The sequence below is a fragment of the Miscanthus floridulus genome, chromosome 19 (genome assembly GCF_019320115.1).
Source record: "Miscanthus floridulus cultivar M001 chromosome 19, ASM1932011v1, whole genome shotgun sequence".
Taxonomy (NCBI): Eukaryota; Viridiplantae; Streptophyta; class Magnoliopsida; order Poales; family Poaceae; genus Miscanthus; species Miscanthus floridulus.
This window is the reverse complement of record NC_089598.1, coordinates 7554731-7575789: the sequence shown is the minus strand read 5'-3', so window position 1 is coordinate 7575789 and position 21059 is coordinate 7554731. Positions and strand designations below refer to the sequence as shown.

Here is a 21059-nt window from a genome sequence, read left to right as displayed (position 1 = left end):
TGTAGTACATGCATCCACGCCTTGTTCTCTTCTCAATGCTCATGCCTGCCGCTGAAGCTGATGACGACTGTGATCTCCTTGTTTTTATTTATATATGTATGTATGCATTCCTCACAAAAGCTTACCAAACCAAACAGAAGCCATGGCAGCATATAGTAAAACAAAGATGCTGAGCACACACAAGGTAGCATCCATCCATGTCACACGAAATGAGTAAATCAGGCAAAAGAAGAAAAAAGACGACACAGCACGCTAGTGGCCACAGAACAAGCAAAAACACAGAGCTCAGAGCCATAAGACCTGAAGGAAGCAACACACGGAGTATAATTAATCATCCCTTCCTCTCCTGTGTGTGACAGAACCATGCACAGATCCATACCCTGATATCCATTGAGAGGATTACTACCTACAGGAACAGGAAGGAAGGGGAATAAATTAATGCGTCAGTGATGATCCAGTGCTGAAAGATATCATGTACGTATACCACACAAATAAATCAAATTTGTAGGCAATTAACAAAGTTTTTGATCCATATAAAAATAAAATAAAGCTATAGTAGTGGCCGGGTCAATGCAGCATGCAGCAACTCAAACGAACAAATAATAATGAAGGAAAAGACAGCTACTTAATGGGTCACCTGAACACGGAGGCTCTCAGCAGGCTCCTCTTGTGGTACGCGGAGTGTAGCGGGAAGGGTGGTGGCCGAACTCTGTACATGCTTCTTCGTTAAATTCATAGCTGTAAATGGTTCGTTCAGATCTGTACATGCTTTCTCTACGACGGTGACGAGAGGGTCGTCGAACGGCCGGCAAACGCTTAAGGCTCCAGCAGCCCCTAATCTTGAGAGTCTCGAGGTTAGGCGCCAACATATGGTGCCCGTAGATGTGCTGTAGCATGGGTAGCTCATACAGATAGATGCGCTTCAGCCTCGGGAATTCTCTATGTTCTTGCTGCTGCACTTCTGGGTCAGATGAAAAAATCTCCCTTAGTTCACCACATCGATTTGATGTGTACAAGGGGAGCACATGTACTAGTCTGGGGCAGCCATCCAGGTGCAAGAACATAAGATTCTCAAAGGAACCACCTCCCGGGCGAAACAATGCTCTGCTCCAATCCCATATACAGCGAGCCTCTAGAACAAGCTGGGATGCCCTGAATGTCGGGCTGTGCTGCCCCGACGACCCGCTCGAACTCGTCCTCCACCTCCCTGCTCACACCGCCACAGACCGAGCGCCGTCGTCATCGCTGGCGGCGCTCGGGACTGCCCAGTCCTTTTCCCTCCCCGGCCTTGATCCAGACTAGACTATATTTGGTGTCCCTTGTGCTCTGTGCTCGCTCGCTACCGCCTACGAGCAACAATTTACATAATATATAGAGCATGTGTTCAGTTCGGACCGGAGCACAACGCGCAATTGGAGTCGGAGCTCGTACAGTTAGCTAGCTAGCGCAGGACGTCCGGCATCAGAGTCGACATCCGAGATGGGCACGCACGTCCTGCGCGTCGCGGCGTCCGGCATTGGCGTGACCTCGCGGCCGTGGAGCCCCCCGCGGACTGCGCCGGCAACTTGCAGGAGTTCAAGTCGTGCTACCTGGAGCTCTACAAGCCCCACGTTGAGGCCGCGGCGCGGGAGCACGGCAGACGTTTCACGGACGCCGACGGCATCATGGTCAACAGGGTGACCCAGCTCGAGCCGGGGCTTCTCGCCGCCATCGCTGAAGGCCGGTGCGTGCCACCGCTGTACCCGATCGGCCCAGTGCTCAACCTAGGTGTGAAAGATGCGTCCGACGATGAGGCGTGCGTCCGTGGCTCGACGTTGGTGGTGTTCCTCTGCTTCGCAAGCCTGGGCTGGTTCGACGCCGCGAAGGCGCGCAAGGTCGCCGCGGGGCTGGAGCGGAGCGGCCACCGGTTCCTGTGGGCGCTGCACGGCCCTCCCGCGGCCAGCTCGCGACACCCGTCGGACGCCGACCTAGAGTCCTAGAGCCCAGTTGCCCGTCCTTCTCCGGCCCGCTGTTGCCCGCACCTCGCCGCCGCCGCGGCGGCTCTGCTCGCGGCACAGCCTCACCCAGTCGCTGTTGGCGAAGCTACAGCAAAGCCTCGCGCCGCCGCGGCTCTTGTGCCACGCGCGCTCGCGCGAGCCAGGAGGCCGCCGCCGCCCGCCGGGTCAAAGCGTCCGCACGGAAACAGTCACGAGCGAGACAGGTCAAGCGTCCGTATTTGGGCGCCAAAGTGACTGACAGCTGGGCCCTGCTGCCAACATGTCTTTCATCATCAGGTTGTAGTGGGCAAAACCGGCTAACAAAACCGCTCTAGGGGGTTAATTAAACGGTTTGGAGAACTTTAATGTGCTTGTTAGACGGTTTTAAAGTTCAGGCCCCATTTGGCCAGGCTCCCGGGGGCTCCGGCTCCTGCACTGTAGCCGGGCGTCGGCCGCCTAGCAGCCGACAGGTGCCTACAGGAGCCAGAGCCGCGGAGCCAGAAAAACGAGCTTCTCCGGCTCCAGTTGTGTCAGTGAGAGATAACCGGGTGTCGGCCGCCCAGCAGCCGATAGGCGGGAGCCGGAGCCGCCGGAGCCCGGCCAAACGGGGCCTTAGAGTGTAAAGTAGCCACGATGCCAAAGCCCAAAGGTGAAGGGGTTATGTAAACTTTTTCATGTCTCTAGATATCCAAAAATGTTGTCATCATCCTCCCGTATAGAAGGAGGAGCGAAAGCAGAGCCTTCTAAGCCATGGCATCTCTCGAGTCGGCACCATAGTAGGCTATCTCAATCTAAATTTATTGTAGCAGGCGGTGCAAGGTCAGGGATATTGGCGATGGATAAGCTGTCATGCAAGTGCAAGGTCTTGGCTCTCTCATGCACAATACTCAGCAGAGCAATCTTAGTCTGTTGTTTGGTAGTACTAGTAGTGCCCTCCAACGGTTGGGTTGGTATCTCATCTTGTATGCTAATGTAGCAGTAGGTGTGGCAGAACCGCTCGAAATAACATATTTTCGGAGGCGCTCGTCTTCCACTAGACAATAAGCACCTCGAAAGTGAACTACATCGGACAGTTCCGTCGAGCACACCCCAAGGGAGAACTCGAAACAATCCACGTTTTATATCCAGAATCCAATAATGAGTACTAGCTTACAATACTTAGTCTATTTTATACAACAAGAGTTCTTAGAAATTATTTATTACAATACTAGAGTTCAGAGTGCGATAATTAACTAGCGGAATGAAAATAAACATCTAGCGGAAACGATACAAGGATCCGTCTGTGCCCACTAGAAGAATCCTCCACACAAGAGCTACTCCTCAAGCTGCACCTACAACATAGATAAAATAAACCCTGAGTACACAATGTACTCGCAAGACTTACCTGACTAGTGAGAATAGTTTCCCGACTCTCAAGGATATGATAGGCAATATGAGTTTGCTATTTTCTTTTTGTTTGCGGAAAGCATTACTAATAGTTCATCCTTACAGTCAAGTTTTATTAGCAGTCATGATTACTTAATTAGCTAACCATTATAGGTAAGCACATGTTTTGCTTTCAAGCAAGGGTTAAGCAATCAGAACCATTTTATCATCTTTCATCTTCCAGTTCTTACTACGGTGCTAGACCATAGCCAAGTTGTACCGTCTCACGAAAACGGTGATTCGCGAACTAATTTATCCCAGCTGGGTACTCCGAAACACACGCCCCGTTTGTACCCCAGGCACAAACAAGACCAACCCATTCCACTCCTGTCACGGGTCTAGGTCACCGTCCAAACTTGGACTCCAAGCCCCCACACTTGAGACCCGGTCTCAATATGGTGCTTAGACCTCCACCTTTCCCCGTCTCCAATCAGTCGGTCCGAAAAGAGCCAGAACCCACGACAAGAGCGTAATGAGCCTTCCCGCTCCTATAAGTAAGTATATGCTCAGGATAATAAGTCTGTGACCGGACTACCATCCACAGCAACGGACGGTCCTTAATCGACACGAACAGGAAAAACAGTGTAACCAAGCTAAGCCTTGACCGCGAGACACAACCTGTTACACCCACCAATACCCATACCATATCCCTGCCCTATCTCCATTTTTTCTTTTATCATTTTATTATGAGAGTAATAATAATCCCCTATTGTGAGTAACGGCAGGTTACTCACGCTATCGATGACCTAAGCGTAGCATCTACTCAAACCTGCACTAGTAAGACTCTTAGGACATGTGTATCTATGCATGTGGTTTTAAAAAAATCATGTAACATAAATGCATAACACATATACATTGAATTATAAAATAGAGGTTATACACCGGGGCTTGCCTTGGGCAGGCGCGGTGTCCGCTGAGTCAGTTAGTGGTGGTTCCAGGACCTCCTCTTGCACGAGAATCTTCTCCTCGTACTCATCGATGATCTCCTCGAACTCGTGATCGCTGGTGGTCACGATCTCCGCCAACTCGTTCTCTACATGCATGCGATGATGATGCAACACTTAGCATTTAGGCAACATCAACTCTTAAACTAAGAATACACATACTAAGCTACTAAGCTAGCTCTAATGACTAAGATACTAAGCTAACCATCATTTTCATCAAACAAGGTGTTGGGTTCAACTAACAACATTTAGCTTAGCAAACCAAGGATATATCTTTATTTCTACTAATGATTTAATGTATATTGAAACAAAGAATATTTAACTACCCTAACCAGAGGCAGCCATGGCCGGCCACGTGCGGCGGCGCATGCACGCCCGACCAGCACGGCGACGCCAAGCGCCCGAGCTGGGTGACTGCGTCCACTCGGCGAGTTAGGCCGAGAACGTGTCGTGCACGCATTTTAAAGCACCTATAACAACTAAACGGTTGCTTCTAGACCTAAACCATCTTCACCATGCTCAAGATGGCATATGAGGCTTCCAACCCAAGCTAAAACATGACACCACCTTCTAACTCGATTTCACAAAATAAATCGCCAAACATTGCACTGTCTTGCTGCTTATATATACTTAAATTCTTCCAAGTCCTTGAGTTGAATTTGATTTCAAGTTCCCTTTTTAGGCTATTAGAAATGTTGGCTAGCAATGTTATTTTTCCACGACAAGTATTTCATTGTCATCTACAAAGTTCATATTCCAAATTCTATTTAAGTGCCACATATAAGTGCCACATGAGTTGTATAATAGCTTCTCATTTAACATTTTTATTGATCATTTTAGGTTGCAATACTTCATCTATTCATTCCATCACATGCATTATCACGTAAACATGATGCTCATGACATGGTTTAGTAATTTATTTAGAGTGTAACACCGAGGGTGTTACAGTGGGCCCAACTAGAATGCGTAGGAATAGGTGGGCCTGGCCACATCCACATGATGGCTGGAGCATCAATGTCAACATCTCCTCCATTGGCACCAATAATTTTGGAATTGTCTTTCAAGGTGGAAATGATGTCACCCATGTACAAATTACCAGTAGCCTTTTGCAAGCTTATTATGGCTGGGACCTCTAGTTCATTGACACTGCAAGTAGTGTCACTGACTCTTCGAGTGATATACCTTTATGACCACCGGTAGAAGAAATCTCGACATGTAAGAATTTGAAAAGTTTGATGCGTAGAAGTGATTGAAAAAGCCTTGGATCCCTCAAGGAAATATACGAATCTGAGTAGGTCAATGATTTGTTGTTGCCATGCATTGCTATTGACTGTGATTCTATACTTGTATAGTCACCACTAGTAGAATCTTCCTTCTTGGAGGCATCTTCCCTGGCCCATGTTATATGGGTGGTGTCAATGCGTAGCACCTCTAACTTTATCTTCTTGTTTTCGTCATGTGGCCATAGTATTGCACGGAGCTTCTCACATCCCAAAAGAAAGATTCGCTTAAGGTTCTGGCCTTGAATCGCACTGAGGTCAAGGGTTTCAATTGATGTACCTGACATGTCCAGCTCCACAAGGCTACCAAACTGTCCTATAAGCAACATGGATTTCAATTTGGCACATCCCCAGAAGGACATCCTCTTTATCCTTGTGGCGACAATATTGCTGGTGAAGGAAAATGACTCTAGTGATGGGGGCAAAGTGTTGTATTCAATTTCTTCTAGCTCACCACAACCATGATGATGATAGTCTTAAGGATGTGCTAGTTTGATAGGTTTGGGAATGATGAAATATGATCTCTGTCATCAGTGGCACTAGTAATGCCATAGTCCTTAGATGATTTGGTTAACACATGGGTTGACTTGACTACGTCATCTTCTTCAAATGACTCTGTAGACACTACCACTCGAATTGAAGCTTGAGCATCCTACTTTTGGAACCACTACAATGATGTAGATACATCATGCTCCTATTGTCTGCACCTTTTACATTCAACTCCCTAAGTTCAACCATTAGATCCAACATCTCTTTCGATGGCAACCAATACTAGTTTGTGTAACTCAGCTCTAGTACCACAAATTCTAAAAGCATGTTCTAATGTCTTGGCTGCAACCCTCTTTTTCACCATCATGTGGTGCAAGGTTTGTGTCTTTGCAATGGTCGAGCAGGAGGAACCTTAGGTTGATGCAACTTAGGAATGACGGAGATGAATAACTGAAGATGCAGCCAGAGAGATGTAACACTCATAGCTTGCTCATGTATGATTTTTCAAACATGCTGCCTACTGATATCCTATTATCAAAAGTGAAGAAGGATGTTGGGACTTCTGCTGCTGCTTCATCTTGGCTAGTGAGTGAAACCCAGTGTCGTTCACTATGCCTCCACTTTTTGTCTCTTAATATTTCATATAAATTACCCATCGAACTCATAGGTCAATCTAAATTCATGTTCCTATGCAAAGCATCACCGATCTCCCATGCCGATCTACCATAATCATTGGCATCCTCTATGATTCCATCACATACCCAATAGTTGGCTACATGAATGGCCCAGTTTATGTTGTAGTGTCATCTTAGCACCATGTACAAGATGCATTCCAAGACAATCTTACTAGAGTCAGGTTCAAGAACACCACTGTACCTAGCAACTTCCTTAGCCTCAGCATGCAGGAAACGAAATAAGACATTAACGACTGCATTCCGGGTGATAATACTTTGCGAGCCAACCGATATGAACACATCACTCAACCCAGCTAACTTCTCCATCTCAACCTCCTCAAGTGCACCATCACAGAGCATGAACCTGCCTGCCTGATAGGCCCACAACACCCTCTTGCTCATAACACCCATGACAGGGACACCACATTCCCACAGATCCACATAGTTGCCACTCCCATTGTGGGACACCACAAGGAATTTACAATTGCTAAGTTCGTTCAAGATTGCCCACTTGACATGCGGAATCACACCTCTAGCAACCTGCTCCACCCCGTCAAAGTCATCCTCCTCATCACCCTGGTCAAAGAATGCCATCACCTCCTGGGGAAGCCTTAGCTCCTCCGCAATTGCCTTCTGCAAAGACCTCTTGTTTTGCCAAAGTGAGCAATCGATGTGGATGATCTTGTCCAGGCCGGCTTCTTTCCTAGTAGTAGCCTCTGATAGTGGTGATCTAAGTTGTTTGACGACCGCTTTGAGGATGGCAGATGCCCCTAGACCCATTCCAGCAAACCAGCCATGCAAATATATCACACCCCACTGTCTTGTACGTTCTAGAAAAGCCAATTATCTCCTTCGCCGCAGCATCAACATTATCTGCTTTGATTGTGATCCCCTACAATATTTATTACTAATAAATAATTAACACTTCTGGTGAATCAATAGTACTATATATACAAGTGCTAATAGCTGCAGCATGATGTGGGTTATTATTCGATATGCATTTATCATATTGTATTGTACACATCTATATACCCTTTGTCGTAGATGGAAGGTGTACAAAACTAAATATATGCCTTATGTCATAGAGATGGAGGAATGTTTTGCGGTGTCTACGAGAGGTAAATGTCGCAAAATTTATCACACTACTAAAGAGCGAGTTTTTTATGGGGGTTAACCCTCTTTCATTACCGTTTGATATTGACATCGTTTCATATGAGTCTTCCGTCGTCCAAGATCTTACTCTCCCTCATTAATAACCGTTCGATCTAGACGCCGTGTCATATGATCCTTTCGTCGTCCAAGATCTTACATTACCCCACGCCCCACTCAATCCCTTGGTCATGTACGCCTGTGCAACGGACTTAGTCACAAAGCTCGACTCCCTCTCGGTCACAGGGCGACAACATGCCAGCAAAACGACTTAATCATACAGCTCGACTCCCTCTCGGTCACAGCTAGCACCTAACCGTGTCCTACCCAGCCATCATGCACGGCCTTTCTATATGCACACGTATAAGGACTTGAAGGTGGGCAGGAGCTAGCGGGCCTAACGCTTTCTGCAAGATCAATTGCGTCGATCTAATTGCAATGTACGATGATTGGCTTCTGTGCAGCCGGGCTGTTAGTATTAGTCTCAAAAGCAAGAGATAATTAGTTCATAATTTCATATTCATATATAATTTTGACAATAGACACAAAAATATTTAAGAAATGTTATTAATCGAAAAAAATGTAAAATGCTTGAGAAAAAAAAACTTCTAAAGAGAATTAATTTTTAAAAGTTCTAAAGAGAATTTATTAACCTGGAATAGATTTAAAGACACGTGCTTGTGGCACGTGCATACCTACTATTGTTATAAACTCTCTTCTAGAAACTATATAAATAAAACTATTTCAGTTTGCCACATGAAAATTAGCATCAATAGATTTGAACTTTTTTTCATAAAAAATTAGCATGTTCATAACTTTTAGGTAGTGTAAGTTGCGTAGTGCGATTTTTTTTTAATTTTAATCCTTTTTTTAATATAATTTTAAATCTAACACTGTCGTTTTTTTTTAAACTAACGCTTTTGGCCGCGCCTATTGCCCTGGCGCGGCCAAATGCCTGTGCCACGCCATGCATGGTGGCGCGGCACAGGGCTGACGTGGCGTGGGCCGGCCTGGGGGGTTGCTGACATGGCGGGTCTTGTCGCGCCACCGACCCTGGCGCGGCAGTGCCGCGCCCTAATCTGTGGCGCGGCAGGACCAGATATATACCGCGTGCGAGCCCGCCCGCCCGCACGCACCCCTGCCCTGCCCACTCGCCCGAACGCCGCCGCCGCCAGCCGCCGCCAGCGCCCTGCCTGCGGCCGCACGCGCCAGCGCCCTGCCTGCGGCCACACGCGCCCGCGCCCGCCCAGCCTCGCCTCGCCCCGCCCGCGCCCGCACGGCCCGGCCTCGGCCGCTCGCCCACGCCGCGCCCGGCCCCTCCCGCCGCGCAGCGCCCTAGCCGACCATGCCACGAACGTCGGCGCGTCAAGGCCGCCCACTCCTAAGGTACCTCCCTCTCGATTTCATATTTTTTTTATTATTATCTAGTATAGTTAGTATTTTTTTGTATCCCTACGGTACCCCACGTGCCCTCGTAATCCTCGAGCGACCGTCGCAGAAGCAAAAGAGTTGATGATGGTCTGCTAGTGCTAGCATTTTTAGGAGCATGTAGGGGCATGGAGGCTATTTTCATTGACTATTAGTGTCTTTGACCAAATTTATATAATAGCGTACTAATATTTATGATACATAATAGGTACTATTACATTAAGCATGGAGTATATTTTCGTAATAAACTTATTATGAGATAGAAATATTGATACCGTTTTTTAGTTTTGATCAAACTTAAACATATTTGACTACTCGAGAAGCAAGATGTGTATTTATTTTGAGACGGAGAAATTACTTGTAATTTTAAAACCAAAGTTTTATATAGATTGATTATGTATTTATTATCTAGTATAGTTAGGATTTTGGGTTTAGAGATTTAGGCTAGTTAGGTTAGTGAATTTGTTTGTGAACTTACTAATGTTAACTTGAAATTTGTTAATTTGAATACTCTAATGCTTTGTTTATCAATTTGTAACAGGATGACCCCTCCCACGCAGCACCCGTTGTATCCCATTCTGGAGGTGGAGTACGACGACCAGCACCGAGCACACATCTTGAGTGACAACGACGCAGAGATGTCCTTGCTTCCTTTGAGGCCCCGCACTCACACCAGGGCGCATCAGTGGAACGAGCGTTATACGCCATACATACGGTGTGCCGGCTTCCTCGAGCTTGTCCGTGTTGTCAACCACGGTCTTCCGCCCCTTGACCCAGCACTACTTACTGCAGCTGTAGACAAGTGCGAGTGCATTCTTTGTACGTAAACTTTTTGTAATAAATTGAAGGCAACTAATAGTCGTTCTATTCATATAACAGGTGGAGGCCTAAGACCCACACGTTCCACCTACCTTGTGGCGAGATGACCTTGACGTTGCAGGACGTGAAGGCTATTTTAGGCCTTCGGTTGGGGGGACTTCCAGTGACAGAGATAGTTGACAACGATCACTGGAGGGAGTTGGTGGCTCAGTTTACTAGTTTTCTTCCACCGGACGACGATGCTTCCAAAAAAATAAGTGAGTAATTCAAGCCTATTTAATACTTGCATTGCTTTACAGCTGGCATCGGGTCTCATTTTCTTTGATCAATTACAGGAAAAGTTCCGGTGTTTCGTCGTCCTGTATCACAGAGCGCTTTGAGTACTTGGACCCACAAGCTGAGGAGGCACAGATCGACAGGTTCACTCGAGTGTGGCTCTGGCACTTTCTTGGTGCTTTCCTCTTCCCAGACGCCTCGGGCAACACCATCAGCTAGATCTTCCTTGACATACTTCACCAGCCGTGGAAGAACATAGCGGGGTACAGCTGGGGCAGCGCAGTCCTGGCATGGACGTATCAATAGCTATGCGTTGCCTGCCGTCGCACCTCAGGACATGCGAACCTTAGGGGTTGCTCCTACCTACTCCAGGTTTGGTGTTGGGAACGATTGCCCGTTGGGAGGCCCCTTAATAATGGTTTACCGGTAAGTACTTCGGTTCATTATATTCTTCCCGGCAGTTAGATATGATGAGATTATTTGTTGCTAATTTATTATCGTATTCAATGTAGCAATGGAACGGGCATGATACACTCCATACAGCTCTGTATATCTGGACGGAAGCACAGTTAGTTAGAGGGAATGCGTGACGCAAGTACAGGGAGTATACAGACGGTCTCGACGTCCTGACACAGCACCAGGTTACGCTCTCTATACTATCGTAGCAGTGTCTTCTTCGATGTACACTATATCACAACCTAACACAATTATGAAATTTCAGGTGTTTTGGTGTCCTTAGGATTCTCCGGAGCTCTAGGACTATCTGAGTCCTGTCACCAGGGACGAGTCACACGAGTATCGCTGCGACGTCCCTCTTATTTTCTTCCATGTGGTCGAGATTCACTTGCCCATCCGGGTCTGCAGACAGTTTGGAAGAATGACAGGCTGCCCACCACCGCTTTACTCCACCAATCAAGTATTGCACGGGTGCGTTATCGATTAATAACAATGCTACAATTCAGAGATGTGTTTGGTACAACTAATATCGTTTTGTTGCAGGTTTGACCGTAGGAAGAGGTACAAGACCAATGATTGGCGCGTGACACACAACTCGTACATCCATTTGTGGCAGACCAGGGTACCACATGCGGTCCTTGCGGGTCCTCCACACGACCAGCACACCTTCGATGAGTACCTGCGGTGGCTTCACAGGTCTACGAGGACACATATCAAGCCCCCGTACACTAATATGGCGATTGACGAGGACTCGGAGGAAGATGTCATCGAAGATGTGTACGACGTTACCACTAGGGAGGACACACAGCTACAGAGAGCCCCGCTTCAAAGATACGTGGTAAGATATTTGAATGGTACAATTTGTTATCCTTTTGGTATTAAGTATGTGTACTAAAACTGTCCAACCACGTTTCTATACCTAGGCGACACAATTGTCAAGGCTGTCCAACAAAGCAGCGTTCTGGTTTCACGAGTCTAGAGGGTAGGGGCCAGGCGTTCTCGCGGCTTTTGTGAAGGTAAACATAAACTTATCCGTTTCGAAAATATTTCTTTATTGTATATGCGTTTGGGTAATGAACTAACTTTAACATCTATTTATGCAGAAGGTGAAGAAGAACTGCAGGAAGCTAGCTCAGAAGTTGAGCTGCATGGACACTCCTTATGAGGAACCACCACTCCCCGCGTGGTCGGGTGGCACGTCTTCAGTCTCTTTGAGGACACCAGCCGGCTCTTCTCAGCCGATGACGCAGGGTACCACTTCCGTGGTGCGTACATCATCACATCATAGCGCTGGGAAGGACCCTGCAACCGAGGACGAGGAGGACGATGATGACGACGACGAACCCCTAGGCTTCCACGGACAGCACGGTCAGTGGGACGAATGGCCGTAGGACGAGATCGACATGTCTCAGCTAGGTGGTGCCCCGTTTGGCACCCAAGGAGCCTCACAGGTACTAACAAAGATAGTTTGTTTCAATACGTAGGCTCCATGAACTAACGATCATAAAGAATTATAAGTAATCGTGCGTATCATATACCTGCAGGGTACGAGCCGTACACACCGTCGACGCGACCATACCGATGTTGGCTATACTCCCAATGTGTTGCCAACAAATCCGAAGAGACAGAGGCGTCCGAGGGATCCTTACACTCCTGAGTCTTAGTTTGTTTAGGTCAAACGAATATTGGCATCCGAAACTTGCGGGGTTATTTGGTTATGTTATGTCAAACTTATGTCAAAACAATGAATATGTTATGTGGCAGCTTGTCAACTTGCTTCTTATTCGTTTCTTTGAGTCGCGGCAGCACTGCCGACGAGATTAAGTACCCTACGTTCGGGAACCGACAGTCTCGGCGTATCTGGACACCGTGGCAATTTTTCATAATTGATTAGTTAAAATGGTGCATAACCGTATTATGAAAGACGAAAAACTAATCATTGGTTTATCAAATTCTCTATTCGGTCGTGAAAAAAACTCAACAAAATACGGGTGCGACGCGTTTCGATTCTACCATCCAGGTAGCCCGGGCTGGCGGCAGGCGCAGCGGCCAGGTGGTGTGGCTGCTCGTGCGGTATGTTTGGTCCAGCCGCGCCACGCAACAGGGCACGACACTGCCGCGCCAGGGTCGGTGGCGCGGCAAGACCCACCACGTCAGCGGCCCCCTGGCCGGCCCACGCCACGTCAGCCCTGTGCCGCGCCACCATGCATGGCGCGGCACAGACATTTGACCGCGCCAGGGCAATAGGCGCGGCCAAAAGTGTTAGTTTTTTTTAAAAAAAACGACAGTGTTAGATTTAAAATTATATTAAAAAATGGTTAAAATTAAAGAACGACAGCAGCGGAGCGTGCGGCCCAAGGGGGGCCATTTTGCAAGCACGTGCTGAATAAGAAGACACCTTGCGACAGTCCGAGAGCTTTATAGGCTGACAAGAGCTCTGTTGCGCCATGCCGAGTGCATAGCCATCTGCGGTAAGAGATGTATAGCCACGAAGACACGAAAAGCAGAAGGGAAAAATAAAGACTAAATGTGGATTGCGTTGTTTGCCAAGCCCACAGATGGACTGATTGCTTGCTAGCTGCCATGACTCTGCACTATTATTAAGTCATGTCATTGTATTTGTATTTGTATTCACTCTGAACAGTACATGGACTTTAGAAAATTTTGAGAACCAAAGGGGGCCATGGCCCACTATGGCCCCCACGTAGCTCCGCCGTTGGGTACATCTATCTGCCTGCAATAAGATGAATCGATCGATCTCAGCGGCAGGTGGAGATGAAACGAGGACGAACTGTACATATAAGTAATGTTTGTGATTTCTGAAGTCGACCGACAACCCTATATATATGATCGCACGAACAAGCTGCTTTTTGCATTACTTGCTGCTCTATTATTCCTTGCGTGCTTCCCTTTCGCTTTGGTTGTGCTCTACCTTCACGCATCATCTATAAGCAGATTTTTTGTTGGTAGATGGTAAAGATGTAAAGGTAAAGTTAAAGTCTGTCTCTGTAATGTAAAGATGAAAGAAAACATTGCTAATAAAGAGTAACTAGACAAATTAAATGAAATACATGATCATATAAATGTCGTGAAACTATACAAAGCGTGCATCGATATATAGTTTTAGCTGCCTAGCTAGATGTCAAAACATAAGCTAGCTAACTCTCGATCGTCTAACCATGCTCCCTTCACTTTCAAATATACTCCAATTAATGACGTTCAGGATCAGTTAACTACATGATAATAATGTCATAGATTTAAAAATAGAGGGAGTAAAAAGTGATGCCCACTAAGCTAGATCATGCATATCCATATGGATCTGCACCTCAAGATCTTCCCGAAACGTATTCGTTTGCTTCCGTTAGCTGATGGTTTCTGCGGCTAATAAGTCGACTGATGCTAATTTATCGTGAGAGAAAAAACACTATTCCATGACCAATAAGTTCACGCGAACAGCGGTGTTACCTTATTTTCTGCAAAGCACAGTCATCGCTCGCCAGATTCTTTTCTTTCTATACAAGTTAATAATGATCATAATGCCTAAAGAGAAAGGAAAACGTCAAAAGCTGTTAAATTTGTCTACGAGGAGCCGGCGGGACAGGATCACGGCTCTTCAAAAGATTTGTAAAAGCCAATCGTGAGTTTACACCCTGGTTAGCCCCTTCCTGAGTAATGTCTTGATTCAGGATGACTTATTAGATAGAATTAATCCCACTAGTAGATAGATGGACTTTAATCCCTGTTGTCTTGAACCGAACTAAAGGTCCTTCAAGAATAAATAAAAAAATAATGCCTCTCACCTCTGTGCCTCGTGTGAGATTCAAAATCAAGACCTCATATATTGCCTCGCATATAACTTTTCACCCACCTACACAACACATGTGACTTTAGATGGGATGCTTTCCTTAGGGCTTTTAGTCTGGGTTGGTAACATCAATCGAGACTAAAGGTTCTTCATTAGTCCGGGTTGGTGTTATCAACCAGGAATAAAGGGTCAAGGTTGTGGACTAATGCTCCCATTAGTCCCGGTCCCAATTCTAGACGAGACTAATGTACTGAATCGAAAGTCTTTTCTCTACTAGTGTCCATCAACCCATGTTCGGTGAAACTAAATCGAGCGCCACATAGGTAACACAGAAACTTCACATTTCGTCTAGGCCCTAGACACGTGGGCTTCCCACCACGCGGGTGCAGCCTAATAGGCCCAACTGCGGTACCTCTTTAGCTTTCCCTCATCCTGTCATCTTCCTTAGTTAGTCTGTGCTCGCAAAAAAAAAAACTTTATAGTGTTTTTTATTTGGTGCCATATATATATCGATTTTTTTTCTGTATTTTTAGTATACTTATTTAGTGTCATGGGCGTTGATATTTTTCTACTGAATTTAAAATAATAACTTGACTTAGAAAACCTCTAAAATTTGATTTCTTTTGAGACAAAATAAGTACTTTTATTCTATAAATAAACACCAAAATATCATAAAAGATTCATACACTTTCTTTTTGGACTGAAGCTCCTTTGAGACTAGGCAAAAATATCGATCAATTACTGGGGCCTCCGTTGGTGCGCCCATCGGCGTGCCAATGTATACGCGCTGGTCAGTTTGTTTTGGCAGAAAGTGGTTCTTGACGGACTGAAGTTGATGGAACTTTTGACGCAGACATTTTTGACTGACTTGGAGGAAGTGGACTCTTGACTGTATGTTAGTTGCTACTACTAGTATATTTACGTGAATTTTTTGTATTTTGGTCCTTTTTGAAAATATTTTTTACAAAAAGATCTATGGTAAAACGTTTGTTGAAAATATACCATTTTTAGGCGTCCTAGGATATGACGCCGAGGTGTGAGGGTCGGCGTCGACTGACACGACGCCGAGTTCTTGCCACGTCACGGACGACCCCGGTCGACGGCAACACGGTGGCGCATCGGGTCCGACACGTCGGCGTCGTGTCAGCCAACGCCACAGACCGAACCTCGGCGCGGTGGGACTACGCGCCGAGCTATTGGCACCATCTGGCGCGCAGCCCAGGCGGCCCAACAACGCTTCGTGGCCCAATAGCTCGGCGCGGGGTCACTTAACGCCGAGCCACCAGACTCGGCGCGGCCCGACTCAACGCCGAGGTCTAGGCTCTTGAAGCCGCGCCGTGGCCCCCTTCTTCTTCCTCCCTCCATTCTGAAGACCGCCGGCTCTCTGTCTCTCAAATCCCCCCACGGCCCCAACAAAACTCTAACCCCCAAATGCGACCCTAGGTGCCCGGATCTCGTCTCCCGAAGCTTTCTCGAGGTAATGGTCCCTCCCCTCATCCAATCTATCCGCATAGATGTGCTTGCATTGTCTCTAATCATGTGGAATCATGGGTGTATGGTGTTTTGGTATATGTGTGTTTGCATTTGCAAAATGTATGGTGAAAGGATCAAGATGTCCAAGAGGAGGGGTGAATTGGGCTAATTCTAAATTCTCTTGCAATAATCAAATCCTACGGATAGCCCAATTAACCCCTTGTGCCTAGAAAAGTGTTTCTATCAAACTAACGCACAAAAGACTTGCAACCTATGTTCCAAACTTACTCTAGCATGGCAATTCTAAGAATATAAAGACAAGTAATGAATTGCTCAAAGTAAATACTTCAAAGTAAATGCTCAAAGTAAAGAGAGAGAGGAACACGGCGATGTTTTGCCGAGGTATCGGAGAGTCGCCACTCCCCACTAGTCCTCGTTGGAGCACCCGCGCAAGGGTGTAGCTCCCCCTTGATCCGCGCAAGGATCAAGTGCTCTCTAAGGGTTGATTCTTCGATACTCCGTTGCGGCGAATCACCCAAAGCCGCTCACAACTTGAGTTGGGTCACGCACAAGCTCCGTCGGGTGATCACCAAGCTCCCAATCACCACCAAGCCGTCTAGGTGATGGCGATCACCAAGAGTAACAAGCACGAACTCTCACTTGACCATGCGAAGCCTAATGAGAAGATGGATGCACACTTTGCTACTCTTAATTTACTAATGAGGCTACTCTCTTGGATTCTCAAATCACAATCACCTCACTAGGACCTTGCTCTTCTTGGCACTCACAAACATGTTTCTCAGCTGTTGGAATGAGCAAAAGTAACTCCACACACGAGTGGAGCTTCTATTTATAAGACAGCCTGAAAAACGAACTGTTATGAGCTTCTACGGGGTGACCGGACGCTCCGGTCATGTTGACCGGACGCTCCGGTCAGTTCAACCTGTGAACTAATGAAAATGAGTTGACTGGATGCTGGCGGGGTCCGGTCAGCACTGATCGGACACGTCCAGTCGCATGAAACCCTCACTGGATGCTTACTGGACTCGACCGGACGCTGAACCCTCAGGGTCCGGTCAGTACTGACCGGACGCGTCCGGTCATAGATTCCCTTCTCTGGAACCTTACTGGAGTCGACCGGACGCTGCCTCTCAGCGTCCGGTCACTTAACCGATCTAGCGTCCGGTCACACCGAACGTTGTCTGCTGATCAAATGAACCGACCGAACCCTGCGGCCAGCGTCCGGTCACACCAGAGCCAGCGTCCGGTCAGCATTTGACCCTCCATTCACTTCCAACTCTCGATCATATGTGAATGAAGTTTGCTCCAAAGGATCTTAGGCATTCATAGGAGCTACCTAGAGCTAGTTTTAACAAGTGTGCACCACACCTAACTCACTAGACTCAACTAGGTCAAACTACCCGTTCATACCCCCCTTAATAGTATAGCCAAAGGAAAAACAAAGTCCTAAACTACTCTAAGTGTCACTCCAACTCCAATCGACACTTAGAACTAGTCATCCTTAACCTTGTCGTCTATCCTTTGAAAACCAAAACAATTTCCATCGTAGGGGCATGACCAACTCGATTGCCCAATCGATCTCCATTACCATGACCTAACTTAATTGCCTCTACAAAACACACGTTAGTCATAGTAATATTGTATTGACATTAATCATCGAAATCCAACAAGGGGCCTAGATGCTTTCAATCTCCCCCTTTTTGGTGATTGATGACAATACCACCTCGAGTATGTTAAAGAGTGAGGTTTTTAACGGGCTTGATTCATATAAGCTTTTGTCAATAAGAACAAAAGTGTTAGGCAAGCTTATATGACCCAAGCCAACACAATGTACTCAAAGAATATGAATTAAGCATGAGTACAAATAACAAAGCTCATTTGCATCGAAGTAAAAACGTGGAAGCAAAAGCAAATGAGCATCACTCAAGTGATATGACATTTAAATAATGCAAAGTAGAAAGCACACATGTCATATATCACAATCACGTAGATAACACTATCACATATATATAATAGTATGCATGAAAGTAAACACATGAATGCATAAGTAATAGTGTATCACACAAATAAAACTCCAAATGTATATAATATGCTAATACTAGATAACTAGCTCCCCCTAAAACTCGCTCCCCCAATCTCGCTCCCCCTGAGTCTACATACTCGAACCCTCTCCCCCTTTGGCGTCAAACACCAAAACCTAGGGGTCGGTCGATGGGGCTGCAGCGGATGAGCCGTGCGCTGAAGTACGTGGAGCAAGATGAAACTGGGCGCCATCATCATCTGACCCTAAGCTCTGAACTGACTGGCCCTCTGTGGCAGGAAGTGTCGCTGAAGCGGTCTGGGTCTGAGCTGGGGCAGGTGCTGCCTGTGATGCTGTAAGGATGTCTGTCGTAGGATCTGACGAGGCGACAAACGAGGGGAGCCTCATAGTAGTCATGATAGCTAGAGCTACTGTAGAGGGACCGGCGATATGCATATGAGGTGGTGTAGGCATGTCGGTCAACTCGCTGAAGGATGCTCCAAGACTCCTGGAGACTGACGTGTCAGGCACGAATAGCGAGGATGACTACTCTGGTGTGAATCCCATCTGAAAAGGCGTGAACTACGGGGCTACCACTGGTGAGGAGTGAGGACAACCACTAGGACACCTAAACTGTAGGTGAAGCAAATGGAGCTGGAAGCTGTCCCTGACTCTGAAGCCCACTGGGCTGTACTGCTGGAGTCGTCGAAGTGGTGGTAGGCGGAGCAATCTGGGGTGAAGGCTATGGCTGTGGGGCCCCAAGTGCTGTGACGACATGCTGCATAAATCCCATAAGCTACTGCTGCATGAGTAACTGCTGGTGCTGAAGGAGCTACTACTGCCGCTGAAACTCGTCCTAACAAGCCTAAAACTATGCAAAGTTGGTAGCTATCTCTTGAGCCTGTCGTGCTTGCTCCCGCTGCATCCGCTCAAGAATGGCAATCAATGCAGGGTCTGTCTACGGTGCGGGTGGTGCTGAGCTAGAACTGACGGCCTCTGCATCATGTCTGCGTGGAGACATCTGAGGTATCGGCTGATAGTCATCATCCGAGCTATCACTAGACTCGGTCATCCCCTGCTGTGCCTCAAGCTGCTCCTCCTCTGTAGCGGCTATGCCTATGATGATCTCGTCCTGCTGAGCTATTGACTCTAGAACATCTAGACGATGGCTGGGCTGAGTAGGTGCCTGTGGAGTGCTGTGCCTGATCCTCTGTGCCATGTTATATGCTGGAAATTCTATGGTGGCAGCCCTATACTCGGCAACTATCTCTGGGGTCCTGACTTGCACACACTTAAGCATCAGGAAAGTAATCCAATGTGCATATGGAAGCTGTCTACGACCCTTGAAGCCCTCAGCAATTGTATCCTCCATATCTGATAGAAGGAGGTCCCAAATGTCGAACACGGTCTGCTGCATCAGGGCATTAAGGAGCCAGAGCTATAGGCAAGTCAGACCCTCTCTGTATCCCAACCTGGGAAGTAGTGTCCTCCTGATAATGGCCTCTAGCACATGAGCGGTAAGAGTCAGGTCACTGGGGTTCCTGCTCGACCCCTCACCAAAGGGCTCCTTGAAGCAATATCGCACCAAATCTATAGGGGGCACCATCCCTCCATGAGGATGCCTAGGAGGCTCCTGCTGTCCATAGCATACCTCATGCAACTTGATAGGCTGATCCTGTAGCCTCAGTATCTCACGGGCCCTGAAGCTCATCACCCTGTAATCTCTGCCGTTGAATGCAAAATGAATGAAGTTGTGATGCGGATCAACGTAGAGTGAAGCATAAAACTGCCGGACCCAAGATGGTACATATACTCCTATCTGGCCAATCAGATCTGCGAGCCCTGGCAATGACAAGTAGGGGCGGATGTGCTCTCCGGCTGCTGCCACAATAGACTCTAAACTGCAGACTCTCTGAGATCTGAACACTGCCCCACTGTTCAGATATGCGTTGTAGAAGTCCTCCTGGAGTGGTGTGTAGAACCCCTCAACTGCTCTCTCATCCCTCCTTAGAGGGAACCACATGTCAAACTCAACAAACCTCAGCTGGCGAACCTGTCTAGCTGTGGCGGCCCTCAAGTCAAGGTGTACCACTAGAGGCAGACCCTATGGTCTGGGCGGAGGGCGTGAACCCCTACGCTATGTAGCTGGCTTCGCTGGAACTATAGCACTAGTACGACCAGAGCGGCGAAGCTGGGGTGCCGGCTCGGTCTTCTTGGCCTGCTGGCCCTCCTGAGTCTCCTGAGCTGGCTGAGGCTCTGCTAGTGGGGGCTGCTGCTGTGGCTCCTGCTGGGACTCCCCCTGACGCTAAGGCTCCTCAATAGCTAGACGACGACCTGCCATCATGATAGTCCCAGGTGGACTACCATGAAGTCGCTCAATCTCCCTCAGTCTGCCCTGCGCATCTGGTGCCAGCTGATCTGCTATGACGACTCCACTACGAGCACCGCCTCTCTCGACACGCTCTGCGGCCTCAGCAACAGCTACTGCTCTCGCTGTCTCTGCATCGGGGTACTTGCGCTTCTTGGATGTCACCTGCTTTGTTGCCTTGCCTTTCGATCTTGCAGGCTGGTGAGGCGGGGGCCTCCGATCGTCATCACCCAGACCACCACCAACGTTCTTGGTGCGAGCCATCTGATCTAACAAGAGGATGAACTGCCGCTGATGAAGATCAACTGCCAAACTGACACTCCCAAGGCTTGGCCTTGATCCTTACTCGCGAGCTTGGCTCCGAGTTGTCTGCCAACTGCCATAAGAACCTCAACGGCACCGACTCGCTGCACGATAGAATAGATGGATATACAAATAAATACATTATATCTAATA

At 47.4% G+C, this 21059-nt stretch overlaps 1 protein-coding gene and 3 pseudogenes across 1 annotated transcript; 1 reads left to right on the top strand and 3 right to left on the bottom strand.

Annotated features, from left to right (window-relative positions):
• Positions 1 to 633: 633 nt before the first annotated feature.
• LOC136525481 (putative disease resistance protein At1g63350) lies at positions 634 to 1517 on the bottom strand (annotated as a pseudogene).
• A 147-nt stretch (positions 1518 to 1664) lies between these two features.
• Positions 1665 to 1979, top strand: LOC136525480 (putative UDP-glucose flavonoid 3-O-glucosyltransferase 3). Its single transcript, XM_066518450.1, has one exon. It carries the CDS (start codon positions 1665 to 1667, stop codon positions 1977 to 1979), a length of 315 nt encoding a protein of 104 aa, XP_066374547.1.
• Positions 1980 to 5477: 3498 nt separating this feature from the next.
• LOC136525479 (uncharacterized) lies at positions 5478 to 6770 on the bottom strand (annotated as a pseudogene).
• Positions 6771 to 6782: 12 nt separating this feature from the next.
• Positions 6783 to 19652, bottom strand: LOC136525478 (uncharacterized; annotated as a pseudogene).
• Positions 19653 to 21059: the final 1407 nt, after the last annotated feature.